The sequence below is a fragment of the Rattus norvegicus genome, chromosome 3 (assembly GCF_021556685.1).
Source record: "Rattus norvegicus strain SHRSP/BbbUtx chromosome 3, alternate assembly SHRSP_T2T, whole genome shotgun sequence".
NCBI lineage: Eukaryota > Metazoa > Chordata > Mammalia > Rodentia > Muridae > Rattus > Rattus norvegicus.
The window spans coordinates 55073452-55100624 of record NC_141536.1 but is presented as its reverse complement, the minus strand read 5'-3'; the positions used below and the strand labels follow the sequence as shown (position 1 = coordinate 55100624).

The following is a 27173-nucleotide window of genomic DNA, read 5'->3' as shown; positions in this document are numbered from 1 at the left end:
CCCAAACTGTATGAATTAGACAGATTATATATCCCATTACAAGTCTTGTTTATTCGCTATAAAGCAAGTTCAAGAGCTGTACCTGCAAGTTCGAGAGCTGTACCCTGTAATTAAAATGAGACATTCTGTTGAAGCTTCATGATCATTTTAACAAGCTTTGGAATTCTTCCTTTGAAAAAAATTCCTTAGGCATTTCATAATTTTATAAAATAGTAGTTTGTTGATGACCACAGGTTTTCCAACACTAAAAACACTAACCACCCGAGAGGCATAAAACGTGCAGGAAGCCAAGGAGAGGGTTATGCTTCTTCCCAAGTCAAAGGTTCTCATTTGACATGAAATAATACACATCAGTAAACATTTCACAGACAGGAGAACATTCCCAATCAAAACCTCTAATAAACAAGTAAAGATAATACTCCTAATTGTCAATAAAATACTGCAATTAAGTAATTGCAGTAATGGCAGTGCACACCTTTCATTCAACACTTGGGAGGCAGAAACTGGTGGGCTTCTGAGCCCAAAGCTAGCCTGGTTCACATAGTGAGTTCCAGGTTATCCAGGGCTTAGTAGTGAAATTAGGCATTATAAAAACAGAGAAGAGAGAAGGGAGACAGGGAGGAGAGGTCCGTTCTCACCTTTCTGTTGATCTCTAGAATCCCTACAAGGGAAAAGGGCAGGACCCGGAACACGGCGAGGTACAACAGAACAGGAGGCTGAGTGCCTGCCTACAAGATAACAAGAAAATTACCGGCAGCTCTCCAAAGCTCTCAGAAACCACTATCTTCACGAGTTCAAAATACCCATCTGTCCCAACGTTCAATTATACAGAACTTTTCATGAATTGAGAGTTTACATCGATTTAGACTGAAGCTATTTTACCAGTGAAGGAAACACACTTAAAATGTTTACTAATCCTCCAGTACTATATATATATATTATATATATAATATATATATATAAACACTACAAAGGGAAACGAGTATTTCTCACCATCAAAATGTGCTGTATTTGTACTGTGAACCGGAGTTCTGGTAATAATGACGCTAACCAAAAGCATAGTGTTACTATGGTCATATCACTGATAAGACTTACATTGGTCTGATTGTACTGAAGACAGACAGTATGCCAATAAACACTTGAATGACTTATCAACTTGAAGAAAAGTGATCCTTTATTTTGAAGAGCAAGTTTCCAACAATTTATTTCCATTATGAAATGCAAAATAATCTATTTACTTCTTTAGTAAAGAATTCAAGGGAGTATCTAGAATTTAGGAATGGCTTGAGCAGAAATAAGGTTTGCCTATCAAGACTATCAATCAAAAACCACAAAAAAAGTAAAAATCCAAAAACAGAGTGTGATGTTTAAAGCCCCAGAGACCTGCCCTTCAAAGACACATACTTTTACTTAGCTAAGATCCGTGCTCCTTCAACCTAAAGGTAGGCATAATTTGTGTACCTTAACTAAGAATAAGAACTACTGCTTGTTGGCTAGAGATTGTAGGAACACAGTCTTGAATGCGGAAATGCTTACAAGACTTAACATTATCAGGTGTTAAGTAAGAACCTTAATACCTGACCATGCACAGTTAATCGGTGTTCTTCAGGTGGCACATTAGGCTAGACACTGCTCCAATCCTCAGGAAATGACTTACTTTCTTACAGTCTTTCATGTTTACGCAATGCAGCCAGGGTATGAAAAGAAAGCGACAGTACACAGTAACTCTTTCTTGGTTGTACCTCAACAGTGTGAGAAGAGGCCCAAGAGATCCCAATTAAAGGCATATGGTCATGCTATTGATATGAAGATGTAGAAAACATTTATAAAAAACCATCATAAAAGTAAGTTTAGATCTGGCAAAATGGCTTGGTGGTGAGGTTTTTTGATCCCTGAAACCTACCGAGTAGAAGGAGAAGTGACTCCTGCAAGCTGTCCTCCTCTATACGTATGCTGTGACATGTTCCCCGAGCCCCAGACGCATAGATAGATTAGTGTAACTTAAACATTGTTTAATGACGTTTAAAGACCTAACCAATAGCTTATTTGGCTCAGGGGCACACATAAAGACAGAGAAGGCAGATAAGAGGAACAAAATGTAGAGGGTGAAGGGATGTGCTGCTGTGTTGATAAGGGAGCACCTGATGTGTTTATTTAAATAAGGTAAAAAGAGAGGAACCATTCAATTGTTAAAAGGCTCAATGAGGTATGGGAGCACATACCTGCAATCACAGCGTTTTGGCAGGCAGAGGCAGGAGGATCTCGGTTTGAAGATAAACTAGGCTACACAGCCAGACTTTGCCTCAATAATCAAAACCAAAACATAAAATACCCCAAATGAAACAGCATTCAAGAATTCTAAGTAGGGGCTGGGGATTTAGCTCAGTGGTAGAGCGCTTACCTAGGAAGCGCAAGGCCCTGGGTTCGGTCCCCAGCTCCGAAAAAAAGAACCAAAAAAAAAAAAAAAAAAAAAAAAGAATTCTAAGTAAATTACCTGACAGTCAGTGTTACAGGATATTTTTAAGGATATGTTAAACACTATGTTTTATATTAAACACTAGGAGGAACTTAAATACAGATATTACCAAAAAAAAAAAAAAACCCCAAAAAACTCCCACAAAATTGTTGCTTATTATAGTTGTTTTTTAAAAAATACATTCTATTCTGAGATAAGAACAGAATATCTCTATGAAAACAAAATCTGTATTTTATAAAAATGTTCAATAAATATTTTCTAATCCGTTATCAACAGAAATAAGTTTCTAGATAGGTAGTTCTAGGCTTTATAAGGTCTAATAAATTCTGGGTCATGCTTTTTTTTTTTTTTTTTAAATAGGGTTTCACAATACAGCCTTGGCTGGCCTGGATCTCAGAGATCTCTACAAGTGTGGGATCAAAGACTTGCACCACTGATCGGAGTCTGACCGATTCTGGATGATTCTCTAGAGAGAACAGCCAAGGGATGTAGCTGAACACTAGAGCACGGGGGGCATGCATGGATCATTCCCAGGACCCCAAATAAATAAGTATAAAATAGAGAGAAGCCCATATCAAGTCTGCTTAAGTTTAACAGCACTGGCTTTCACAGTGTGCAACCCCAAGGACTGTGTGGTGGCTGCGGACCTGCCGAGCTGCTGCAGACCCTTTGTTCTGAGCCGACTTCACTGCAATGACCTCTTGAGGAGTGTCCCAGCTCAGGTACCTTTGAAGGAACAAAGAGGAATTTAATGTTTGGACCAGTCCCTTATACTCAAAATCAAAACATTATACTTTATTTACTCATCTACTGTTGTTGTTTACATGTTGTTTGTTGAGATGAAATTTGGCCTGTGAGTCTCTAGGTAGCCAGGCTGACCCTGAACCTGATGTTCTTTTGCTGAGCGTCTCCAGCGCCGAGGTGACAGGCATGAACCACCATGCTTGCCATACTATCTTAGAACTAAGGTTTTTTTTAATAACTTAAATTATAAGAGCAAAGTAATCTATTTTAAAACAAATAACTTTAATGATTTGCTCTAGATCCTTATATGGATACATTTCTACTTAAATTTTAATTTTTCTAGAGTCTTAAAATAATTCTCTTCTAATGAAAAAAAATCTGAGACAAGTCCTCCTATAGCCTGGGCCCTGACTTGTTCTGTTACTGAGGATAGCTGTGAAAGCCCATCTTCCTGGCTCAGCCTCCTAGGTACTGGAGGTTGATGAGCATCCGCTGTTGTGCGGGTTAAAACTTGGTTGAGAAGGCTGCAGAGGTGGCCCAGTGGTAGGAGCACTGGCTGCTGTTGCAGAGATCCAGGCTCAGTTACCAGCACCCACACGTGGTGGCTCACAACCATCCATACCATCCGTGACTCCAGTTCCAGGGCCCTCTTCTGACCTCCATGGCCACCAGACAAATGTGCATACACACACATGCAAGTAGAACACTCACAATAAACAAGTAAACGAACAGAATGAATACAGCTATAAAAACATGTTTAACCTAAGAGCATTCAAACCTCAGAAATAGCCAGGGCTGGGGTGCAGCTGAGTTGGGAGAGTGCTTGCCTAGCATGCACAAACCTGGCTTCAGTGCCAGTATGGAAGAAAACAAGTGCGATATGGGTGCCTGCAATCCCAGAACTTGAAAGGAGGAGGCAGGAATTCAAGGTCAGCTTGGAGCCAGTCTCAAAAGGCAAGCAAGTAAGCACACACACAAACAAAACACCCCCTACACGCTTGCACCCACAAACACACATACACAGACCATTCCGACTTAGGTTTATTTAGTTTAGTTTTTCTATGTAGCCCAGGCTATCCTGGAACTCACTGTGTAGACCAGGCTGGTCTAGAGTTCACAGAGGTACCCCTGCCTCTGTCTCCTGAGTGCTGGGATTAAAGGCGCATGGCATTACACTCCTTTCCAAATTAAAATGGGAGACATAAAATGTATTACAAATATTACTTTTACAAATTGCATACTCACATCCATTCTGAAATTTGCATGTACCTATAAACTAGGGGTTACAATTGCATTTCTTGGATTGTTCTAGAATGGGAACCGTCAGCCACCTACCTCTAACTACTTTGTGCTAATTACTTACTTGAAATACAAAGATAAATAACGTAGGTGACAAGCCTCAAATCTTTAACTAGAGCAAAGTAGAGAACAAAAAGAAGATTATAAAGAAACTGGGGTCATAAAATACATGAGGAAAACTGGGGACACAGGGCAAGACTGGAGAGAGCCTAAGATTTCCTAGGTCACAGGCCTCACATTTTTACAACACAATTTTAAATAATAATCTCACATTACCTGAATTTGCAATAGGAAGCAAGGTATATTTTCTCCAGGATTTCCCCTGTAGTTGCTGATATACGAAGCAGCCAATTATGAGCAGTCAGTGCTATGAGTGAAGATTTATAGTCTGACGGGTCAGGAAGTATTTCTCCCTAGAAAACAAACAAACAAAACCAGAGTGTAAACACAAATTGCTTAGCTATGAACAATCTGTAGTACTCTATGTCCAAAGAAAATGGCTAGTTACCTCATCAAATAAGTAAAGCACAAAAATATCAACTGCACAAATGAAGAAGGTGGGCTGTTGCGTTAGCCGTTCTTTGTTTTAATGCTTTTAAATTTTGCTGTCATTATCACTGTGTACACATGGGTGCATAAGCCACAGTGCACATGTGGACTGAGCTGTCTCCCCCACCTGGGTGTTTGTATGCAGGCTGGCCACATACGCAGAGATCTGCCTGCCTCTGCCTCCCAAGTGCTGAGATTGAAGCCATGCTCAGCTCTCCTGCCTTCCTGTGGGTTCTGGGGCTCAAACTCAGGCTGTCAGGCTTGCATCAATGGGAAGCAAGGGCCTTAAGCCACTGAGCCATCCTACTGGTACAGCTCTACTGCAGAAGTGAAAGAGGAGCAGAAGTGCTCATTTCAACTAGTAAAGTTCTGACTTGAGAAGTAAAATTAACGTGGCACTTGTTCATGTAAACCATGAACAGAGAAGAAGCGGCTGTTGACCTCTGCAAAGCTGTCTTCCCTCCCAAATTCCAGGGAAACAACCATTTGCTTTTAGTCGGCTTGGTTCCACTTATTTTTGTTGTTTCTCAGGCAGACCCTGGCAGTGCAGACTGTGAACTGGTCCTCCTGCATTCAGGCTGCTGCTGTGACTTTTAAATGTATTAGCCACTGATACTTAACTCATAGGCAATGACATGAATGCTTTTATACTACAATGACTTATGCATCATTTCATGTAGATCTTAAAGTTTTAAAATATCTACTATTGCTATTTAGCCCATTAGAGAGAGATTTGAAACAAGTATATTTTATAGATTTGAACTATTTTCTTAAACCAAAAGTGGCATTTCATATATTATTTCAGAAACAAAGCAAAAGAGTACTAATTTTAAAGTAGTTTTGCATTCATTATTAATAATACAGTGTTCCTCTGAGTTCTTCATTAAAAATGTTGTTGTTACCACAAATAAAAACAAAAACATTTAAGTGTTTATGGAATGAGAGTAGGTTAACTTTATTTTTCCAGGACTGCTTTATATTTTGTGTGCTTGAATTGGTATATTCAAACTTTCTCAATTAAGAAACCTATCATCTCTCTAATTCCCCCATCAAGAAAATAGATTAAAAGGCTTTAAATGGTTTAAGGCACAATTATTTACACCTTTCAGTTAAAGAGGAAAAAAAATAGGCTTCTAACTTTCTAATTTTTAAAAAGGAGGCTTCTATGAAAAGAGAGCAATTATAGGGGTGATAGTTAAAAAATTATAGCTTTATGGAAAAAGAACAGCCTAGAAAAGAAAAACATTAAATTCAGAATATCACTGCTCATGGCTTAGACAGTACTTTTGGTTACAGACTGGGAGTTCTCTTCTCTTACAAAGTGACCAACCAGACTTACAGACGTGGTTAACTCACTGTAGTGCTGGTTAAGAGGATTTCTTACAAACAGTGTTATGGAAAACTTAAAAAAGATGAATTGTCCCTCAAAAAAGGGCTGTGATTATAAGAGTTGGTCCGATGGTCTGACAAGCATTGTGCAGCTGGCAGTACTAGAAGCGGTGGTGTTAAAGACTGAGGAGGAGACTTGCAAACACCCTTGTAACTTTCAATCTCCCATATTTATTTTCCCCCGGACCAATTACTTCTAGCTTCTGTGGTCTCTGAATACTAACATCCTAAGGAAACAGTGTCTTGAAGGGTCCATGCCTGGGCAATGCTGGACTTTTGCTACTGTAGTTTTAATTTTTATACTATTATTTTCCTAACTACAGTCATAGGTGGAATTTATCTACTTTCAAAAACTCACATAATTGTTGTCCTCACAATAATTTTTTTTAGTACAGGGGTGGAATGATCTCAAACACTAAGGATGACTGTAAACTGCCTCATAGTGTTATAAAACTTTTAATCAGGTTTTATATTTCCAAAATTTACAAATGATCTCTAACTAAAATTTTTCATAATAATAGGGGCTGGGGATTTAGCTCAGCGGTAGAGCGCTTACCTAGGAAGCGCAAGGCCCTGGGTTCAGTCCCCAGCTCCGAAAAAAAGAAGCAAAAAAAAAAAAAAAATTTTTTTTTTCATAATAAATTGAACATAGTGATACATCCCTGCCGCCCGGCAGTCAGGGGTGGATGAAGTCCAAGGTTCAAGCTCATGCCAGGCTACACATCAAATCTTAAGTTAGCCTGGGCTCACACATGAGCCTGCTCAAAATAAATAAATGAATTCCAAATATTGATTAAAAATATTATATGTATGTATCTGTGTGTATGCATGTGTTTGCGTGCGCTCGCACACACACACACACACACACACACACACACACACACAGGAACATATGAGGAGGTCAAAAGACAACTTCTGAAACTCTGAAAGTGTGTCCTGGTGGCTGAACTCAGCTCATCAGACTTGGCAGTAAGCATCATTACCTTTCCAGCCTGGAATAATGTTTTTAAAAATAATTTTAATTTTATCCTTTAAATAATACACTAATAATGACTAGTTCTTTTAAGAAACTACTTTAAATACTTTAAAGAACATTGTGGAAGAGAGGAGAGAAAGGATACAAAAGCCAGAGGTTGTGTTTTCTATATATAACAGGACTTACACTCATGAAATCTCAACAACACTGCTGCCTAAACGAGACCTACACAATGGCAGCACCAGCTGGCATCCCAACACGGATGGGGAAGCTCAAGAGGCCCCACCCCCTAGGTAAAGAGCTATAGGCAATTAATGGCTTCTAAGAGAGGGGAAACCAATCCTTGCCAGGGACCAGCCTCCTGGCAGGCTATCCAATCCCATCAGCCTAAACACATATACACATGAGCAACAGTAAATAGACTCAGTAGGTTCTATTTACACACAGCCTGTGTGTGTGTGTGTGTGTGTGTGTGTGTGTGTGTGTGTGTATGCAATAATCAAGACAAGGTGAGTGTGTGTGTGTGTGTGTGTGTGCAATAATCAAGATAAGGTGTGTGTGTGTATGTGTGTGCAATAATCAAGACAAGGTGTGTGTGTGCAATAATCAAGAAAAGGGGTGTGAGGGGTTGGGGATTTAGCTCAGTGGTAGAGCGCTTGCCTAGGAAGCGCAAGGCCCTGGATTCGGTCCCCAGCTCCAGAAAAAAAAAAAAAAAGGGGGTGTGTGTGAGAGTGTGTGTGTGTGTGTGTGTGTGTGTTGGGGGAGTTTTAAAAACCAATGCTCTATAAAGAAATCTCACCACTGGGCATTCCCATAATAAAGCATCCTCAATTTTTTCTGATTTGGAACATTTTGGCATTTCATAAAGTTTTCTTGGCTCTGATGCAACACTGGGGGAAAAAGAAAAAAAAAGGCATTATTATTATTATTATTACTTTTAAACCGAGGTGGTCTTTGCTCAGATTTGAGACATTTCTTTTACATGTTTATAGTCCCAAATTCCAACTTTCTATTGTTTTCCTAAGCTGCCCTTTTTTTTTTAAATCACAAATTCATGATACACAAACACAAGAAAAAAATGTAAAAAAAAAAAAAATCAAAAGAGATGGTTGGGCAGTTAGGAGCACTTGCTACTCTTCAGGAACTCAGGTTTGGTTCCTACGAGGCTCTGTAATTCCAGTTTGAGGGCATCCAATGGCTAGGGACCTTTTCTCACACATGTATATAAGCACAGATGCACACACATAAGTAAAATTAATAAAAATGATAACCACTTAAAACAAACACACATTTGGTTCATCTTCCAGATTTTCCTTATGTAAATAAAGTTACCTGGAAATTGCTTTATTAAATACTATTAAACTGAATTCTTAATTAAATCCTTAAACATTTACTGTAAATGTCTGTTGAATTCACTGAGTTTATTCTGTTGCTCTCAAGGATAATATATAGATTAAAAAAGGGTCCCATTATGTGTTGGCTAGTTTTATGTTAACTTCACATACACTAGGCTAACCAGAGAAGAGGGAACCTCAAGTAAGAAAATGTCTGTAAAGATCATACTGTAGGAAAGCCTGTAGGCATTTTCTTAATTAGTGACTCTGAGGGTACCATTGTGGGTGTTGCCATCCCTAGGTTGCTGGTCCTGAGTTCTACATGGAGCAGGTTGAGCAAGCCAGAGGGAGCAAGTCAGTAAGCAGCATTCTTCTATATCATGTTTGAGTTCCTGTCCTGATTTTCTTCAGGGATGAATAGTGATGTGGAAGCATAAGTCAAAAAAAACCCTTTTCTCCACAGGTTTACTTGATCATGGTATTTCCTAACAGCAATAGTAACTCTGACTAAGACATATTGTTTTGAATGAACATTTGTGAATACAAAAAGAAACACTCTTTATGTCTACTTTATTCCTTCCATAAATATTAAATGTGTCTATTTCTACTATCATTGAACATCATATGTTCCAGCAACTTCAAGCTAGCTTGGGAAACATTTCAGGTGCTCTGTCAGCCCTGCCCCAGAACTACACTCATGCCCTCTTTACCTAAAAAGTGAAAACTGTATCCTTGATGCTTACTTTTGAAACAATCTTGCTATGGGTGCCCTGGCTGTCCCCAAGCAATCCTCTTTGCCTCAGTTTCCCTGGGCTGAGGCCACGGCCACTTACTACACCCCCAGCTAGTCTCTACTCTGACAACTACTGAGATGCAGTCATAGATCTCTTCTTTTCTTTTTAACTGATGAACTTTAAAGTTCAACTACTGAGAAGAGAAACAATTTCCAGGATGACATTTTATTCACCTCTGATATTCTCTCAGGAACTCAAAGGTTTAAATCAAAGTGAATGTCACGGGAGTGAAAGCAATCTCCTGCGATTCTACCTGTGGGTGCAACCCTCCTCAACAGCCTGGTGAAGAACGCCTGTATCATTTATTACTGAGACATTAATCAAAGCATTTTCTCTGACTGAACTTTTTAAAATCAAAACAACTGTCTCTGACTCGGGAAAGCAATGCACTGGGTATTAAATGGTGACAAAGAGTCACTGTTACCACTGCAAGGCAGATGCTTGGCATCAGGAACATAAGAGAGAACGTCCAGGTTGCCACTGCTAGAATTGGAGGCTTATAGACACTGCCTTCTGGGAAACTGATGGAATGATTAAAGGATAACCACTTAAAGCCTTTGGTTGTTGTCATAAAAGCAAACGAAGAAGTGTTTATTCCAGAAAACCTCCTGGAATTCAGTAAGAACAGTGGAAGTCCATGGTGCTTGAACCAGTCGTGGCTGCCATCTTTCTTCTAGCTCAACAAGATGGTACCACAGCTCTAAACTGTTATGAGAGAGTTCTAGGATCCTTCCCCCACAGCTCTGACTCGGAAGGCAAGCTCCAGAAAATGGGAAGGGTGACCTCATTTTCATCTAGCTCCAGCCATGTGTTTGTTGGGGCTGAGTCCTACGTTAGTACATTTGAAAGTCGGGGCTCCCATGGAGGCTCTACCTTGGGTATGACTACACTTCTCTTTGTAAGGTCCAGATTGGCCATATCTTTCTTCCCTGGCCTGAGTATTCCCTCCACCTGAACTGCTCAGCTTTTACTATTAGGGGAGTCCCTGCATCAACACCTGTGACCAATTCCATGGAGTTGGCTTGAAGAAGCAGGTCACGAAACAGCCCCTATAGTTCTTTCCAATAAAATTGACTTTATCTGCAACAGAGGCAGAGACAGAGACAGAGAATCTCAAGTATGTGTGCACTCTGTAAATCATTGAAGTTATAGCCAAGGGCAAATGGAGGGACTTGGGTAGATTCACTGGCACTAAAGGCTAAGTCGTAGATTGGGCAATTTGCCAAAGTACAAAAAATAGATATCAACTGGAGTCAAGGCAAACCTCAAAAATCACCAGTCTCTGACTTCTAGTTTCTGATCCAACAAGAAAAGAACTTAGATGTTATTTATCACTTCTGAGATAGCTTCAGCTGGTGCCCTGCCAGAATGAGGACCCGAGTTTAGAGTCCCTACCCCTAATGATTCCTGCTACTTGTAATTCCAGACCTGTGGAGGTGGGGACAGGCAAATTCACAGGGCTTGCTGGCCAGGCCATCTACTGGCATCCTAACTTCCCGGTCCAGTGAAAGGAGAACCTATCCCAACAAGGTGGTTGGCTCTTGAGGAATACTCCTGAAGGTTGACATACAGAAAAATGCCCTTAATTCCTACAGATGCAAAGGGAAAGATAAAGGGAGGCAATTCCATAATTTCTTAATCTAGGTAACGGGCATGGAAGCATCAATTCACTGTGACGTTCTGTTCGGCCTGACCTTGAATGGCTGGAGGCTGACTTAATAACTATTTATCTGCAGATACTATACTTTGGTCTGATTTTTTTTTTCTCTTGGAAAAAAAAAAATAAGTACTTCTAAAACAAAATACCCATCTCCTAAGCAGCATCTAATTATATCACAACCCCTTTTCTCGACTCTGATCTTTATACGGTATAAAACAGCAAATAGTGCTGAGAAACGTATTATTTCCCCTGTGCTATAATTTTGTGTGAAATAAGTATTTACAGAGACGAAACCGGTAACTTTAGACTTAATGAGTTTTTAAAATCACATGCATGTCCACCTAGTTTTATTATGGACTCATTTTTTTTTTCATCTTCCTATTTCACTAAGCACTAAAGAAGCCACGTGGTTCTATAAAAACTACAGGTCAGGTGAATTACGGCAAAAAAAAAAAAAATCATCACTAAGAATTTACCTGCTGACACAGCACCGGTAATTGTCAAAATATATTCTTCCTCTCTCATAGGCTATAGGTGACTTGGAATGAGTTGTCCAAACATTCTTAAATTTAGTACTCTCCTGAAAGATACAAAGAATTTCAGTTTAGGAAAGAACTCAGCCCCCTGCTATGGAACCATTTTAGGTGGGTAGTTTAAATCTACAGTTTTTAAGTACATTGGTTTTTTTCTTCTCCCTCCCATAGGTGTTGGTAACCTATGTTTTGAATAGATGGTTTGCAAGAAGGCAAAAGAAGCTTTTTAAAACTAGAGCCAGGCGGCGAACCTATGAGTAGTACCTATTTTCTAACACCCTAATTGCAGGATACGGATGCCCCTCCCCATGTATGACCCTCAAAGGGGAATCAGAGCGCGAAAAAACCGCTGCCCGGCAGGAGGTTGGACCCCGGGCACCCCGACTACGGCGGGCGTCACCTGGCACACCAGCGCCCGCAGGATGCCCAGGTTCGTCCTCTGCACCACGCCCGCGTCGCGTGTGTAGAAGCCCAGAGCACGGCGACTCAGCCTGGGGCACACATTGGCCTTCCGGGTCCGGCCCATGGAGGCTCGGGGTCCGCAGGGCCCTGGAGGGGCGCGCCCCTCACTTCCGCGAGGGGTGGCAGCCGCCACACCTGCGAGTCTCAAGGGAAGGCTGACGCCGGAGCACCGCACTGGGCACTCGGGACAGAGACCAAGAGGTAGCACCACAAGGGTTTGGAGCAAAGGAACAGAACCAACGGCGCCTTCCGGGCCCTTCCTTCTGCTCACGGGATTGCCGCTGCAACACGCAGTCCGCCGTAGCCACTCCCTCTCCCGGAAATGTAGTTCCCACGGTCTTTTTCCCCGCCCCCTGGCTTTTTCAGAACTACAATTTCCGTCAGGCAGAGCGAGGACTGGTTCGGGCCCCGCCCCGCCCCCAGTCCGCCTCTCCGGGCCCTTATTAGGCTGCGCTGTAGAGCTGCGCAGTGGGTAAGGTAGTCTTCCGGGCTGTACGCGGCTAAGTTGGAGAGACTTGGGGGCGCTGTGCAGCCGCTTGGTGGTGTAGCTTCTCCCGTGTGTCCTGCACCAAAGAAGCAGTCCCTTTCTGCCCTGGTGGTGGGACGCTTGCCAACCCCACCTTTACTCTACAAGGCTCTGGCCACGTGTCCAGAGGGGCGTTGTGTCCAGTGGGACCCTCCAAAGGTATGCCCCGTGGCTTTCCCTCATCAGCCTCACATGGGACGTAGTGGATGAGGTTGACTTACACATTTAGTTGTATAAACACTATGCTTGTGTGTTGTAATTAGTGGTGAAAGACGCTGGTTTTCCCACCAAAGTAGGATTGAATTTCTTTTTCCCAGAGGCCCGCCCTTGTGTGGCCAGCGGGGACGCTGACTGATTTTGTGGTAATTGCTGTTTTCTTCCTCCTTGCTTCCATTTTTTTCCCCCTTATAGGGAATAAAATATGAAATGTTTGCATTCTTATTGGATTGCCTAAGATAATCCAGGTTGACTTCTTTAAGTAAAAAATGACATTCTCTGTTAACTAGCTCAGCCTGCGTGTACACGATTGCCAACATACTAAAAATTTCCGTAACCATATACCAAATGCCACCGGTTACCTCATTTAAAACCCCTTTAGTGTGGTGTCTGCAGCTCCCACATAGACTTGGCATGCCTCTCTGTGATCTTAAGTGCTTAAAGAACAAGTCAGTCATCACACCAGCTTTCTGATGGCCAGAGAAGTACAAGACCAGATGAGTTGCTGGGTCAGAATTTAACCGTTTAGTATAGTTTCGTTGCTTTAAAGGGAAAACTCTTATTACCCTTGATGCATTTCCTTCGGGATCTGGCTTTTTTGTTTGTTTGTTGGTTGGTTGTTTTGTTGGAGTTTTTTTCCCTAATATTTCATGACCTGCTCATAGCATAGGGTGGAGTGAGTGCTTTGCATATTTTTAGAAAGCTCTACAATCGTTAATTTGGTCATTCATGAATGCAGCTGTCACGGAAACGCTGGAACCCAGAAAAATATAGCTGGATTTTCTTTGGCTGAAGCGAAATGCAAATCATTGCTGAATTGCACTCATCATTTCTTTCTTGTCTTTCTGTGCTCTCCTACCATGGCTGAGCTTTGGTTTCTGGACTTATTTTTCACATGACTTCTAAAAGGCCACTATACTTGAATATTAAACCAAAAACAATAGCAAGGAGTGGGCCTGTTGTGATCGTACCCTCTGCTCATTCATCACTTCCACATGTTAAGTCCCAGCAGTGAGTTATTCAACAGCTGGACACAGACCACCCCTCAGACACGGTGGCCATCCCCCTCATCTGCTGCTCCACTGTAATTGTGCCCTCTTTCTTGGTTTGGATCAAAGCACCTCAGGTTTCTACCAGATCTAAATGCTTATCCTCCTGGAACTCTGAAAGCTTGAGAAGTCTGTTCACATGCTTCTCCTTTACTTACACTCTTAGCTGGGTGGTACTTCAAGGCCAGTTGCCTCTCAGTGTTTTTCAGGTTTTCCTGAGTGGCATCAAGCTTGGTCCCTAAGTCATCATAGTAAGTGGTTTCTTTCATCATGTTTGACAGCCAGTGAGCCGGGTGGTGCTGTGGGGGAGCAAGAAGGGACTGCACAATGTGCACAGCTTAGGCAGTCCCCATTCTTTCTTACCTAGCATTCTGTTTTTTGTTTTTGTTTTTTTCTTTTTTCGGAGCTGGGGACCGAACCCAGGGCCTTGCACTTGCTAGGCAAGTGCTCTACCACTGAGCTAAATCCCCAACCCCTTACCTAGCATTCTGGAACATACCCTTCCTGTGGAATTTATCTTACCACTGAGGTCCCCAAGGAGAGTCATTAGATTGTCTTTGCTTCTCCCACAACCAAGTACTTTTGATTCTATTTCTGTCCAGTCCTTTCATCTCAGTAGTCTCATGCCTTCCCATTTCTAGCACGTTATTAATTAGCCTTCTGATTGTTCTTTTCTGCCTACACTTGGAGACTCTCCCAACCTGCCACAGTTTTTGGAGAGCGATTTCACTAATGCGCAAAGCTGTCACATCATTCTTAGTGGCAACCTATTGCAGAACATCTCAAACCGGAATCTGACCTAGAGTCTTTCATTGTTAACGTATTTTTAGTATGTTAAATATATGCAAATATAAAGCCATATGTAAAGTCCTATGCAGCTCTTATAATAATCAGGCATTTGTAGATTAAATGAAGCGGAACTATATGACCAGTAAATTCAAGTGAACACTTATTCTTTGTGAACATTGATACTGTTTTGCTGGACTTTAAAAGTTCAGAAAGCAAATCTGTCCTCTCAGTCTTGGCTCACTTCTCTTACATTGAGACCTATATATATTTTTCTAGTGTTGCAGATTACTCAGTGTTCCCAGTCTTCATTTAATCCATGATGAGACTTTCCCTTGCTCCGGGTGCCTTGACTTTCCTTGCTCTTCACTGGGCAGCATCATTTACATGCAATAAGTGTCCTAGTTACTTTTCTATTGCTGTAATGAAACACCAAGACCAAAAGCAACTTGGGTCAGAAAGGGTTTATTTAGCTTATATACCCTGAATCACTTGTTCATTGACACCAAGGCAAGAACTCAAACCTTGACAGGAGCTGATGTAGAAGCCATGGAAGGGAGCTGCTTACTGGCTTGTTCCTCATGGATTGCTAATGCTGCTTTATTATAGAACACCAGGGCCACATACACTGGGCTGGTCCCTCCCCCATCAATCAGTAATTAGGAAAAAAGACCTACCAGCCTGCCTGCCTGCCTACAGCCTAAGGCTGTGACCCTATAATTCAATTCCTCGTGTTGTGGTGACCCCCAACAATGAAATTATTCTCACTGCTACTTCATAACCGTCACTTTGCTACTGTTGTGAATCTTAGTGTAAAATCTCTGTGTTTTCCGATGGTCTTCTTAGGCGACCCCTGTGAAAGGGTTGTTTGACGCCCAAAAGGGGTTTCAACCCACAGGTTAAGAATTGTCATTACAGAGTTATTTTCCTCTATTGAGGTTTTCTTCTCACAGTTGATAATAGTTTGTGTCAGATTGACAGAAGACTAGTCAGGGTTTGTTAATTACTCACATGCAGTTAGTTGGGCAATGCACCTGTAATCTTAAATGTGAGACCTGAAACCCAAAACAGCAGTCAGATAAAAGGTGGTCTGGGGACTACACACACAGATCCCTAAGGGGTCATAGAGGACCGATCAGAGCCCCTTAGTGTCCTGTACAGGACATGGTGCTATCCTTTCCTTGCTACATTCTCAGCGTGTCTCTTGACTGTCTTTCATGTTTTTTCCTGTTCTAATGTTTGTCTGCTTGCTCAAGCCTTTCTGTTTGAGATTTTCTTCAGAGCTCTCCCTGCAATCTTCCTTTCAGATATTATGCTCAGGACCCTTCCCAGATGGCATAGTCCTACTTGGACCCTTTCCCTGACCCCACTGGCTAAGCAGCCCTGACTATGTCCCCGTGATACTATGCATATGCTTGTGGCACTACATTGAGATAAGCTAGGCAGAAAAATGAGCTGGGGTATCGTTCTGCCTCTTTAGAACACTACTTAAAGCATGTACATATTGAATGAATGCATGAATGAATGAATGAATGAATGGCCTACAAAACTAATGTGTAGAGCCTATGATCAGCAGGTAAGTGCTTTTAGCATCAATGAAGACTTAGTCCCCTCTTACTCTTTAAATTAGTAGGAAGCTCCAGTAGAAAGGAGAAATACAAACACCTCTGAATTCTATCTTTAAAGCAGGTATTTTCCAGCTGGTCGTGGTACTACACACTTTTAGTGCTAGCACTCAGGAGGCAGAGGCAGATGGACCTCTAAGAGTTTGAGGCCAGCCTGGTCAACAGAGTGAGCTTCCAGACAGCTTAGGCAAAATAGTTAGATTCTGTCTTTAAAAAAAAGTAAGCTTTTTATATGTCGTAAGTTTATTTTTTTTTAAATATGTAGAAGGTAAAATAGTGTTAACAGATACAATTTACACTTACAGATTCTCTAGTTTGGGGAGCAAAAAAATGAATATTGGTTTTGTGTTCCGCCCCCATTCTTTGTTTAACGTTAGCAAAATACATCTTATCCATGATATTTTAAAGATTAGAAAATGTGGATTTGGAGGTTAGGAAAATGCTTTCTGTTTATATGATTTGCTTTTTTGTTGTTGTTTTTTAAAAAAGTGATTTAACTAAATATTAAGCACTCAGGCTAGGCCATTGGAGGCCATTGTTCCACAGTTATTGTCCTCTGTCTGGGCTGGGACCTGTTTTGGCACAGGGTATAACAGTGATTGTGATCAGAGGATCAGCTAGAGCAGTTCTCAGCCTGTGGGTCATGAACCCTTTTGGGGTTGAACCACCTTTTTACAGGGGTCGCAAATCAGATACCCTGCACATCAGATATTTCACATTATGATTCATAACAGTAGCAAAATGGCAGTTATGAAGTAGCAATGGAGTACTTTGTGGTTGGGGGTCATCACACCATGAGGAGCTGTATTAAGGGTGGCAGCATTGGGAAGGTTGAGGACCACTGAGCTAGAGAGTACTCAGTGTTACACGTAATCATTATTGGTTGAAAACACAGATTTCTTAGGTAATAGAAATAAAGCTGGGAGCCCCACTTTAGCCGGAGTGGTCAGAGAAGGCCCCTCTAAAAGAGGAGCTTTCAACAGTCTCAGGAAAGAGAGGGCATTGTGACTCATGCTTGGAATCCCAGCACTCAAGAGGTTGAGGCACAAGAGCCCGTGTGAGTTTAAGGCTACCCTGGCTTAGAGAATGGCGCCGTGAGACCTGTCTCAAACAAAAGCAAGCACCCAGGCAAAGCGATGATCAATTACGGGATTCTTAAGGTTTGTTCTAAAATGTCCAGAACACTGGTTTAGCTCTTTTGTATACAGGAGGGAGATAAACTCAGAGAAGTAGGCAGGGACCAAGCCATGTCCAGCCTTTCAGGCTAAAGGAAGGAGTTTGAGTTAGTTCTGTTGAGACAGAAAGCCACAAGAGGCTTTGAGGAGGTGGGTAGTATGTTGTAGTTTGTTTTAATGACGTCTGTTTGGCTTTAGTGTGAAGACTGCACTGGTAGACCCAGCTTCTTAAACTGGATTCCACCTATTACGGGATCACATGTCTGAGTGTGGGGGCCACCAGAAACTTGGCAATAGTAAAAGGTTTCTGAATGCACAACCAAGAATTAATTAGAAAATCAAATGCGTGTTGAATCTGACGGGTTTCTGGCAGTACTTGTGTACGTTACAGCCTTAGTTCTGAACACACAGAGTACACACTTTACACTACACAGGCTGTTACACCACAGAACACACTTCCTGAAAACATTAGTTCAGATGCAAGGCTATCGTGTACTGTGAATTGCAGTGTTTGGAATGTCTATACAAGCTCTTCTGTTCATAATGGTTTAAATATGGAAAACAAGGACTCTTTGTATTTCCCTACCATCATGCCTCAGCATGTGAGGATCAAATTATTATATCCTTAGACTATTCGGACTTAGAACATTTGACTTAAAACTTGCCGTTCGGGTTGCAGACTTGAGTTTCATAAATTGTGAAATGAGTTTTGGCTTGTGATTAGGGCAGAATTTCCAACAATATCTGAGAAGGTCCTAAAGATGCCTCCTGCCAGTTTGTACTAGGAATTTATGCAAAGTAGTATTCTCAGCAGTGATAATTACAAAGTCTGTCAACTCTGGAAAAAAACTTTGAAGATGGTCTACATCTTATAATATCACTCGGCTAAGATTTAGTTCTTTCTTATTAATTTATTTGTGTGTGTAGCATGTGCATGCATGTGCATGTGCAAATGTGTGTGCACATTTATGAGTGTGCATGTTTTTTCTCCCTAAATACCTTTAAGGCGGGGTCTCTCATTGAACCCAGTGCTCACCTATGACAGTCTGTCCATTTCTGCTCCCACTTTGCTGGGCACAACAGATATGCACAACCATACCTTGCATTTTTTTGTGTGGGTGTGAGGATCCAAACTCAGGTCTTCATGCTTGCACAAGCAGATTCCTTATACTCACCGAGCCATCTCCCTAGCACTGAGATACAATTATTTCTATTAAAATACACAGGCTGGGCTGGACATGTATTTAATTCTAATATTCCTTGAGAGGCAGGTCTCTGTGAGTTCCAGGCTAGCCAGGAATCATGGTGAAATAAAGTCTCAAAAACAAACACAAGCATATCTATATCATTGGTATGAAAATTTGCTTTCATATTAATTAATTTTTATTAATTTAAAAAAGTCTCACTGTATATGGTTCGGACTGGCTTCAGTTTTACTGTGTAATTCAGGCTGGTTTTCCTGAGGTCCTGGTTGTCCTGCCTCAGCTTCCTGAATGCCGAGAATGGTACATTACCATGCCTAGCTACTGATGTATTTCAGAAGCACAGGTAAGAGGACTTCTGATGTAATGGATATTAGGGATGCAAAGAGAAATCAATTGTGTGAGGCCGTGGATGTGACTCAGTTGGTAGGGTGCTTGCTCTGAATATAGCCCTGAGATGGCTTGGTACTGTACAGAAAAGCAGCTTTTAACTTAAATCAGGTAAAAATTATTTTGAATTTTTCTGTGGTATTAAAACATTGTGATTCTTGTTTACGAAGCCCTAAATCCCAGTATTTAGGAAGTAGGAATAGATGGAGTTCTGTGAGTTTGAAGCCAGCTTGGTCTACAGAGTGAGTTCCAGGATAACCAGGACCACACAGAGAAACCCTGTCTTGACTCCCCTCCCCCTCCAAAACACAGCAACAACAAAAACCTTTTAAAATGTGTCTTTTCCATTTAAGTCCTTAATTAAATACAGGACTGATGTAAGCTAGTGATCCATTTTATTATTTTTCATATACAAGTAGTCACTTGTCTCGGAAACATTTGTTATGTGTTATTGACTAGTCTTCATTTCTATGTAGATCATCAGTGTTAGGTCTATTATACATCAAATTACACATGTGGTAACTTTATCTTTTGTTCGTATAGCAAAATAATAATAAAGAAGTTTATTTAATTCCTACATATGGAGGCTGGAGGTCCAGGATCCTTTGGCTGAATTTGTGTGACTTCTTGGAAAGCCACCCTGGCTGCATCACAACATGGTGGGAACATGAGTGAGAACCAGAGATCATAAGGTAGCAGGAAGCTAGAGGTTTAGGGGCCACCCTTGCTCATTTTCTATGAACTAGGAACTGAGCAAGTTCTGGTGAAAACTATATTAGTCCTTCCCAGGAACAGTGCCTCCAGCAGTCCACTCACCTTCCACTAACCCTGTTCTTAAAGGTTCTAATGCCTTTCACCACTTCATACCAGGAATCAAGCTTCCTGTGCACGAGCCTTTGGGCACCTGAGCCATGTTTAAGGCACAGCACATGGTCGGCTCTGTTTCTGGCCTCTGTTCTGTTCTATTTTTCTCTCTCTGAGCTAATAGCTGACTAATTATTACAGTCAGTTTTGTAACAGAGCTTGACAGCTGGTGGGGCAAGGCTTTAACTCAGAAATGTCTCTCTCGCTCTGTGGGTTTTTTTTTTTTCCTGCTATTTGTACTTTTCATTTTAAAACCACTTAAGTTCCACAGTAAACCTCACTAGAATTTAAAAAGTAGATTTGTTTTTTATGTTATTTTATGCGAATGAATGTTTTGCCTACATGCATGCCTGGTGCCCACTGAGGTAAGATGAGGGCATTGGATCCCCTAGGACTGGAATTATAGACAGTGGTGAGCTGTTCTGTCACTTCGAGAAACTGAACTCAGGACCTCTGCAAGAGCAGCAGGTACTGTTAACTGCTGAACCATCTCTCCAGCTCCCTCACCGGGATCTCAAACTGAAGAGCCTGGAGAGCCAAGCCTCTTTAAATTAGTCCAGAAACATCCTTTCCTTGTTTCTTTACATCATCTTTAGTTTCTTTGAAGTTTGATCGTTTTTCCTCCAAGGACTTAAATATTTTGCATGTTTGAATATCATATTTTAATAAATACTATAAATATATATGTGCATATATGTTTGTTTTGATTTCTTGTAACAGGAACTCATTATGAAATTCCTGGGCCTCAGACTTAGTCTTCCAGCCAAAGTCTCCCCCATGTGGGATGACAGGCATGTACTGCCATGCCTGGCTAAAAATTATGGTTCTTAATTTGATCAACATTTTGTTTTACTATGTAATGTATTTAGTGGGGTGTGTGTGTGTGTGTGTGTGTGTGTGTGTGTGTGTGTACTTGTTTGGAGGCAAAAGACAAGTTTACAGGATGTGTTCTCTCCCTCTTTGTAGGTTCTAAGGATCAAACTGATAATCAGGCTTGGTGGCAAATGCCTTTACCTGTTGGTCCAATTGCCCCCTCCCCTTTTTTTTTAGAATTACATTTGTTTTGGGTACATAAACATGCATTTATCTTCTGTAGTAGAGCAACTTTGCCAAACTTCCTGTTTAATTGTAATAATGGTCACCTGTGGGTGTCCAGAGTTTTCTCCAATGTTGATTTCCCTCTGGAAACTGGGAGAGTTTTGTTAATTATCTGCCCTTCGTCTTTCATTTTTACTACCTCTTTTACTGTCTTTACCCAAATTTGCAGTTGAGTTTCTACTCTGGTAACCATACTGATAATTCACTCTAGTATTTATAAAGACAATGGCTACTTCTGAGGATAACATTGCTACCAGCAAGAGGTCTTGATAGGGTTCATTTCCTCTGCCTCCTCTGCCGGTTAAAGTTAAAAACAGGAGAAACCTCAAGTGCAAAAGGTAGCAGCAGAGAAATCTCAACACACAAACAAGATCGGGTAGAACCAGCAGGTGAAGAAAAGCTCGTATTGGGCGTGAGGAAACACCCATGTAGGGGGCACAGAGAAAAGGACCTCTGCCACTCTGGAGAACAATTCAGAGAGCTATGTCTAGTCTGTTCCCAAGGTCTGGGATTTAAAATCTCTGAAGGGTCTTCCTCCCCTAACTTAGGGTTGGTCAGTTTGTAGAAAGACAGAATGGCTGGTTGGCTTAAAACCATGTGTAAACATGTCCTGGTCTGCTAAGATCTCCCTGTGTGCCGGCTGGGGTCCCTTAACGTCGTGGGGTGCTGACGGCTTGGCTCATCTTTTATCAGGTTAATAAAATTCTCTCCTGTTCCATTTTGACTAAAGGTTTTGCTTATTTGGTCAACTAGACATTGAATTTTATCCGTGCTTTCTGTGCCTATGCTGCAGCGGTCTATGATTTTTCCCCTCTATTTGATAGTGTGGTAAAGTTAGACTTAAATGAGTTCATTTAGATAACTGTGGTGACATATTTTGTTTTTGTGCATTGTGGTCTTTGGGTTTCTGCTGGCTCCAGCGCTCAATCGGGTCTGAAATTTTGGTTTCTGAAAATTTATTTCTGGCTTGCTGGCTCAATGATGTATGTCGTTAACATAATATATATATTTTTGCTTGTTTACACAGCATTCGGGGGAGATGTTGCATAGCAGAAAGCCTTCTGAGGCATCGAGTTAACCAAATTTCCAGAACTAAACTCCATTTCCTCATATTTTCTTTTTAACCGTTAAAGCTTTAGTCAACAAAGAATAGAATCTAAATGCCCCTCGGAGCCCCTTCAACACTGCACAAACAATCCCACTCACTCGGCTGCAGAGGACTGTGTAGCGAAAAGAGCATCATTGCAGGCATGGAAGGCCTGTTGTCGTGCCAGCAGCTCGCTTACTGAGATCTTGACCGAGTCGTCTGCTGAGTGGCTACTTTAGGACTGAAGTGAGATCGCATATGCTCACAGATACAAGCATCATGTGAGGGCAAAGGATGAGATGCAAACACGATACCCAGTGCATTCTCTTAGAGAAGGCACAGCAGGAATAGAGAGGGCTTAGTAGTGCACACTCGGACTGTTCTTTTTAGGGTGATAAACTATTTTATATAAAACTATAATGATGGTATACATTTGCCAAAACTAGGATCCTTACATTCCAGGAAGAGTAGGGGAAAGGGGAGGGAGAAAAGGGAGAGGGAGCATGCACTATGATCAAACCCAATCTCTTGTATATACTGTCTACTCTGTCCCTGAGCCATGCCGTCAGCCCTGGGTCAAAGCTTAAGGTATACATAAGCTAGGGAGAGTAAGGGCAAGATGCAGGCCACGAGGAAAGAATTTAACTATTTATGCATATATGCAGAGTGGGCTGGGAATGTGTAGCTCAAGGATAGAACACTTGCCCAGCATCCATAAGGCCTCGCGTTCCATCCCCAGCACTACAAACCACTCCCTATACAGAGCATACAGAGGTTCTCCTGCCAGGGGCCAGGAGGTGAGCAACTCTGTAAGACTGGAGGTATTGTCATGGTTGCTGGGGAGACACGGGAAGTTCTGCCATAAATTCCCTTCCCCTTAGGGACCCCTGCTCAGGTACAGCAGGATCCTTGACAACACTGAAAGAGCAGCTGGGGAAGGCAAAGGTTGAAGTTCATTAAGTGTACACACTTGAGATTTAAATATAGACATTAGGAAGATGCACACATTTTGGTGTCTAAAATGGCTGTGTATGTGCTTCTGTGGGTTTCTTAATTGTTCAAGGGAGTAATTTATAACAGTTTGAATATTAGGCAAAGCTTAAGATTTAAGTAGAATTTAAATAAGTAAAAATGGACTAGGTCTTGGGAGGCAGAGGCAGGCAGATCTTTACGAGTTCAAGGCTTGCCTCTTCTACATAATTAGCTCCAGGCCAACCAGGGCTACATAGTGAGACCCTGTCTCAAAACACACACGCACATGCATACATTTCTTAAATATGTTACTTATATTCTTTTTTTAAAAATTTTATTTATTTTATGTATGTGAGTACAGTGTTGCTATCTTCAAGCACATCAGAACTCATTACAGATGGTTGTGAGCCACCATGTGGTTACTGGGAATTGAACTCAGGTCCTCTGGAAGAGCATTCGGGTGCTCTTAACCACTGAGCCATCTCTCCAGCCCTGTTACTTATATTCTTAAAGAATTTCCTTTTATAAATGATATTGTAAGATGTTTTAGGAGGTTATAGCTGAGAGGCAGGTATTAACACTTTTTTTGGTGGTGGTGGGTGTTTTGTTTTGTTTTGTTTTTTTAGCACAGGGTTTTTCTGTGTAGCTAGGGTTTCACTATGTAGCCCTGCCTATCTCGGAACTTGCTCTGTTGACCAGGGTGGTCTCAAACTCAGAGATCCACTTGCTTCTGCCTCCCGAGTGCTGGGATTAAAGGCATGTACTACCACCACCCAGCAGTACTAATACTGTTCAAGTCAAGGTTATATTTGGCCCTGAGCAAGAATAGTTTTGATTTTTAACATCCTTGCCTGACCAGTTTTTTGAAAAGGCAATGTTGACTCCATAGGCAACCTGATTCCCAGTCAGTAGGCAAAGCAAGCTAACGTCAGGGTGAGGGTTTCCTTCCCATCTTATATCCCCTTTATTTCTCTCCCAGTCTCTCTACATTGCCTCTGTGTGAGGTGACAACAGAAGCCATTTTTCCGTGGGCATTGGCATCAAACAGCTATTAATAAGTAGTGGTAATGGGAACAGGGTTCCCTGGATCAGAGTGGAAAGGTTTAGGTAAGAAAACAGGGAAGCTAGCTCTATGCCTCTAGTCATTAGAGTCAGGGACGCTGCTGCTGTTGAAAATGAAGAGAGAGAGAATGGTAGGCTCAACATTGTTATGTTAGAGAAGAGTGGCAGCTTCATAGAAGGGAGCAAACTGAGGTTACCCTTTAGAATGAGAAACAGATTCATGGCCACAGACAACCAAGACCAGGCCTTGAAAGGGAAGAGCATTGGAAGAAATAGCCACCATGTGTAGCCTGACAGAAGTCCTAAAGAGTCATACCCTTCCGTTCTGGACACAAGAGGGAGTTTCTGACATGTGTAAGAGTTTTTTGGAGGAGGATGGGAAAGAAGGCAATAAGTTCCATACCACATGATCTAGCCTGGCGTAGCGCAAGTGAGAGCAGTCACAGGGAGAACACAGATAAGATTGAAGCCATGATTCAAATTTGCCTTGGTCTTGGGAAGCAAGTGGAGAAACTTGGCTTGACTTCCCCAACCTGCAGTCAGTGCTCTTTCCTAAGAGGAGAGACTGAAGGGGGCGTGGCCTGGTCCATGTGGGAGGCTGCAGTTCTCCAGCTACCAGGTTCAACTTCTAGTTTGATGGAGACATGGATGTGTACAGACGTAAACATTTATAGCCACAGATGGGAACTGGTTGGCTGCTTGGTTGGTCGTTTACACGTATTTGCTTCCTTTTCCAACCAAGGGGGTACAGAAGAAAAGACAGCCTACTAGCAAAGAGCATACTCACTCAGCAACCAGACTCTAATAAAAGGAACAAAGGCTCTTTGGAGAAATGGCTGGCTGTAGAGTCGGATGAAGAATAAACAAGATGAGCATATGGCATCCGGCAATGTCAGGAAGTGTAAAGTGCTAAAAACAGAAGCACACTGATGGAAGTGTATCAAAGGATATGTGTGCGTGTGTGTGCGTGTGTGTGTGCGTGTGTATGTGTGTGCGTGTGTGTGTGTGTGTGCGTGTGTGCGTGTGTGTGTGTGTGTGTGTGTGTGCGCGTGTGTATGTGTGCGTGTGTGTGTGTGTGCGCGTGTGTATGTGTGCGTGTGTGTGTGTGTGCGCGTGTGTATGTGTGCGTGTGTGTGTGCGTGTGTATGTGTGTGTGTGTGTGTGCGTGTGTGCGTGTGTATGTGTGTGTGTATGTGCGTGTGTGTGTATGTGTGTGCGTGTGTGTGTGCGTGTGTGTGCGCGTGTGTATGTGTGCGTGTGTGTGTGTGCGTGTGTGTGTGCGTGTGTGCGTGTGTATGTGTGTGTGTATGTGCGTGTGTGTGTATGTGTGTGCGTGTGTGTGTGTGTGTGCGCGTGTGTATGTGTGCGTGTGTGTGTGCGTGTGTGTGTGTGTGTGCGTGTGTATGTGTGTGTGTATGTGTGTGTGTGTGCAAGTATTTGTGCACGCGTGTATATATGTATGTGTGCGTGTGTATGTGTGTGTATGTATGTGTGTATGTGTGTATGTGTGTGTGTGTGTGTGTGTATGTGTGTATGTGTGTGTGTGTGCAAGTATTTGTGCACGCGTGTATATATGTATGTGTGTGTGTGTATGTGTGTGTATGTATGTGTGTATGTGTGTATGTGTGTGTGTGTATGTATGTGTGTATGTGTGTGTGTGTGTATGTATGTGTGTATGTGTGTGTGTGTGTGTGTGTGTGTGTGTGCACGTGCATGCGTGCTTATGAAAGGCAGATGTCAGCTTTGGGTGTTGTTCTCTATTTTAGTAAGGGTTTCTTTGCTGTGATAAAACACCATGACCAAGAAGAACTTGGAGAGGAAAGGGTTTATTTTTTTCAGCTTACAACTCTCTGGTCACAATCTACTGCTGAATGAAGTCAGGGTAGGCTCTTAAGGGAGGAACCTAAACAAAGGACATGGACAGGTGCTGCTTACTGGCTTGCTCAGCCTGCCTTCTGAAAGCACCCAGCCTAAGGATAGTGCCACCCACAGTGAACTGTGTCCTCAACCATCAATCTTCAGTCAAAAAAAAAAAAATGCATGATAGGCCAATCTGGTGGGGCATTGTCTCAATTGAGGTTCCCTCTTCCCAAATGACTAGCTTGCGTCATTGACATAAAACTAGCCACACATCTTCTGTCACACTCTGTGTTTTGAAATGGGGTTTCTCTCTTGTTGTTTTGGCCACGCTGTCTGGCCAGCATATCTCCAGGATCCACCAGTCTCTGCCCACCGAGTTCTGGGGCTACAGACATGCACTGATGCACCCACATTTCACGTAGGGGCTGGAGGTTCAAGCCCAGGTCTTCGTGCTTACACAGCAAGTGCCTCACCCACTGACACATCTCCTCAGCCCCAGCTCCCACTTCCTTTTGGTTTTTAAATTTCTACGTTTTATTTGAAGGATATCACCCAGTATCCTAGTATGGCCTTTCCCCTATCCCTTTTCTGGTCTCTCATTTTTAAATAGCATATATTATTAGACATAATAGTGAGTTTCATCAAGCCATTTTCATGCACGTACATGCTGTACTTTAACCACATTCACCCCCGTTACTCCTTTTTGTCTCCCTCCCACGGCTGCTGACCTTTATCTCTTCCCAACCAACAGCCCCTCCCCACCCCCACTTCAGTAGTTTTTGTTTTAACCCAGTAAGTTTTATTAGTGGTGTTACAAGAGTGTAGGCACCTCACTACTGAAGAAAATGTCTTTCTCCCTCACCAATCATGAGCTGTGTATAAATACTCAGGGAAGAGTGAGGGGACCTGTGAGCCCCTCCCCCTCCCATGACACAGGCTGATGTCGTGCACCTTTTGTGCAGACAATCACAGCTACTGTGAGTTCAAAGCTGCGGTTGCCATGCCGTGCCTAAATTCAGCACTACCACACCCTCCCATTCACTTA

The 27173-nt window shown here is 42.1% G+C and overlaps 2 protein-coding genes across 6 annotated transcripts in view; one reads left to right on the top strand and one right to left on the bottom strand.

The window, feature by feature from the left end:
- Positions 1–12513, bottom strand: part of Dcaf17 (DDB1 and CUL4 associated factor 17) — a 31670-nt gene extending 19157 nt beyond the window's left edge. For 2 of the 3 annotated variants that reach the window (NM_001398928.1, NM_001177688.2), the window contains 6 exon segments: positions 639–728; positions 3124–3202; positions 4796–4932; positions 8233–8323; positions 11698–11801; positions 12155–12493. In NM_001398928.1, the coding sequence (NP_001385857.1) occupies positions 639–728; positions 3124–3202; positions 4796–4932; positions 8233–8323; positions 11698–11801; positions 12155–12280 (627 nt within the window). In that variant the 5' untranslated portion in view covers positions 12281–12493. 3 annotated transcript variants of the gene reach the window in all.
- A 170-nt stretch (positions 12514–12683) lies between these two features.
- Positions 12684–27173, top strand: part of Mettl8 (methyltransferase 8, tRNA N3-cytidine) — a 93851-nt gene continuing 79361 nt past the window's right edge. For 2 of the 3 annotated variants that reach the window (NM_001399514.1, NM_001399513.1), the window contains 1 exon segment: positions 12684–12901. Coding sequence is in view for 1 of the 3 variants with exons in the window: in XM_087653968.1 (XP_087510094.1) it covers positions 17555–17578 (24 nt within the window). In the remaining 2 variants the exon portion in view is untranslated. 3 annotated transcript variants of the gene reach the window in all.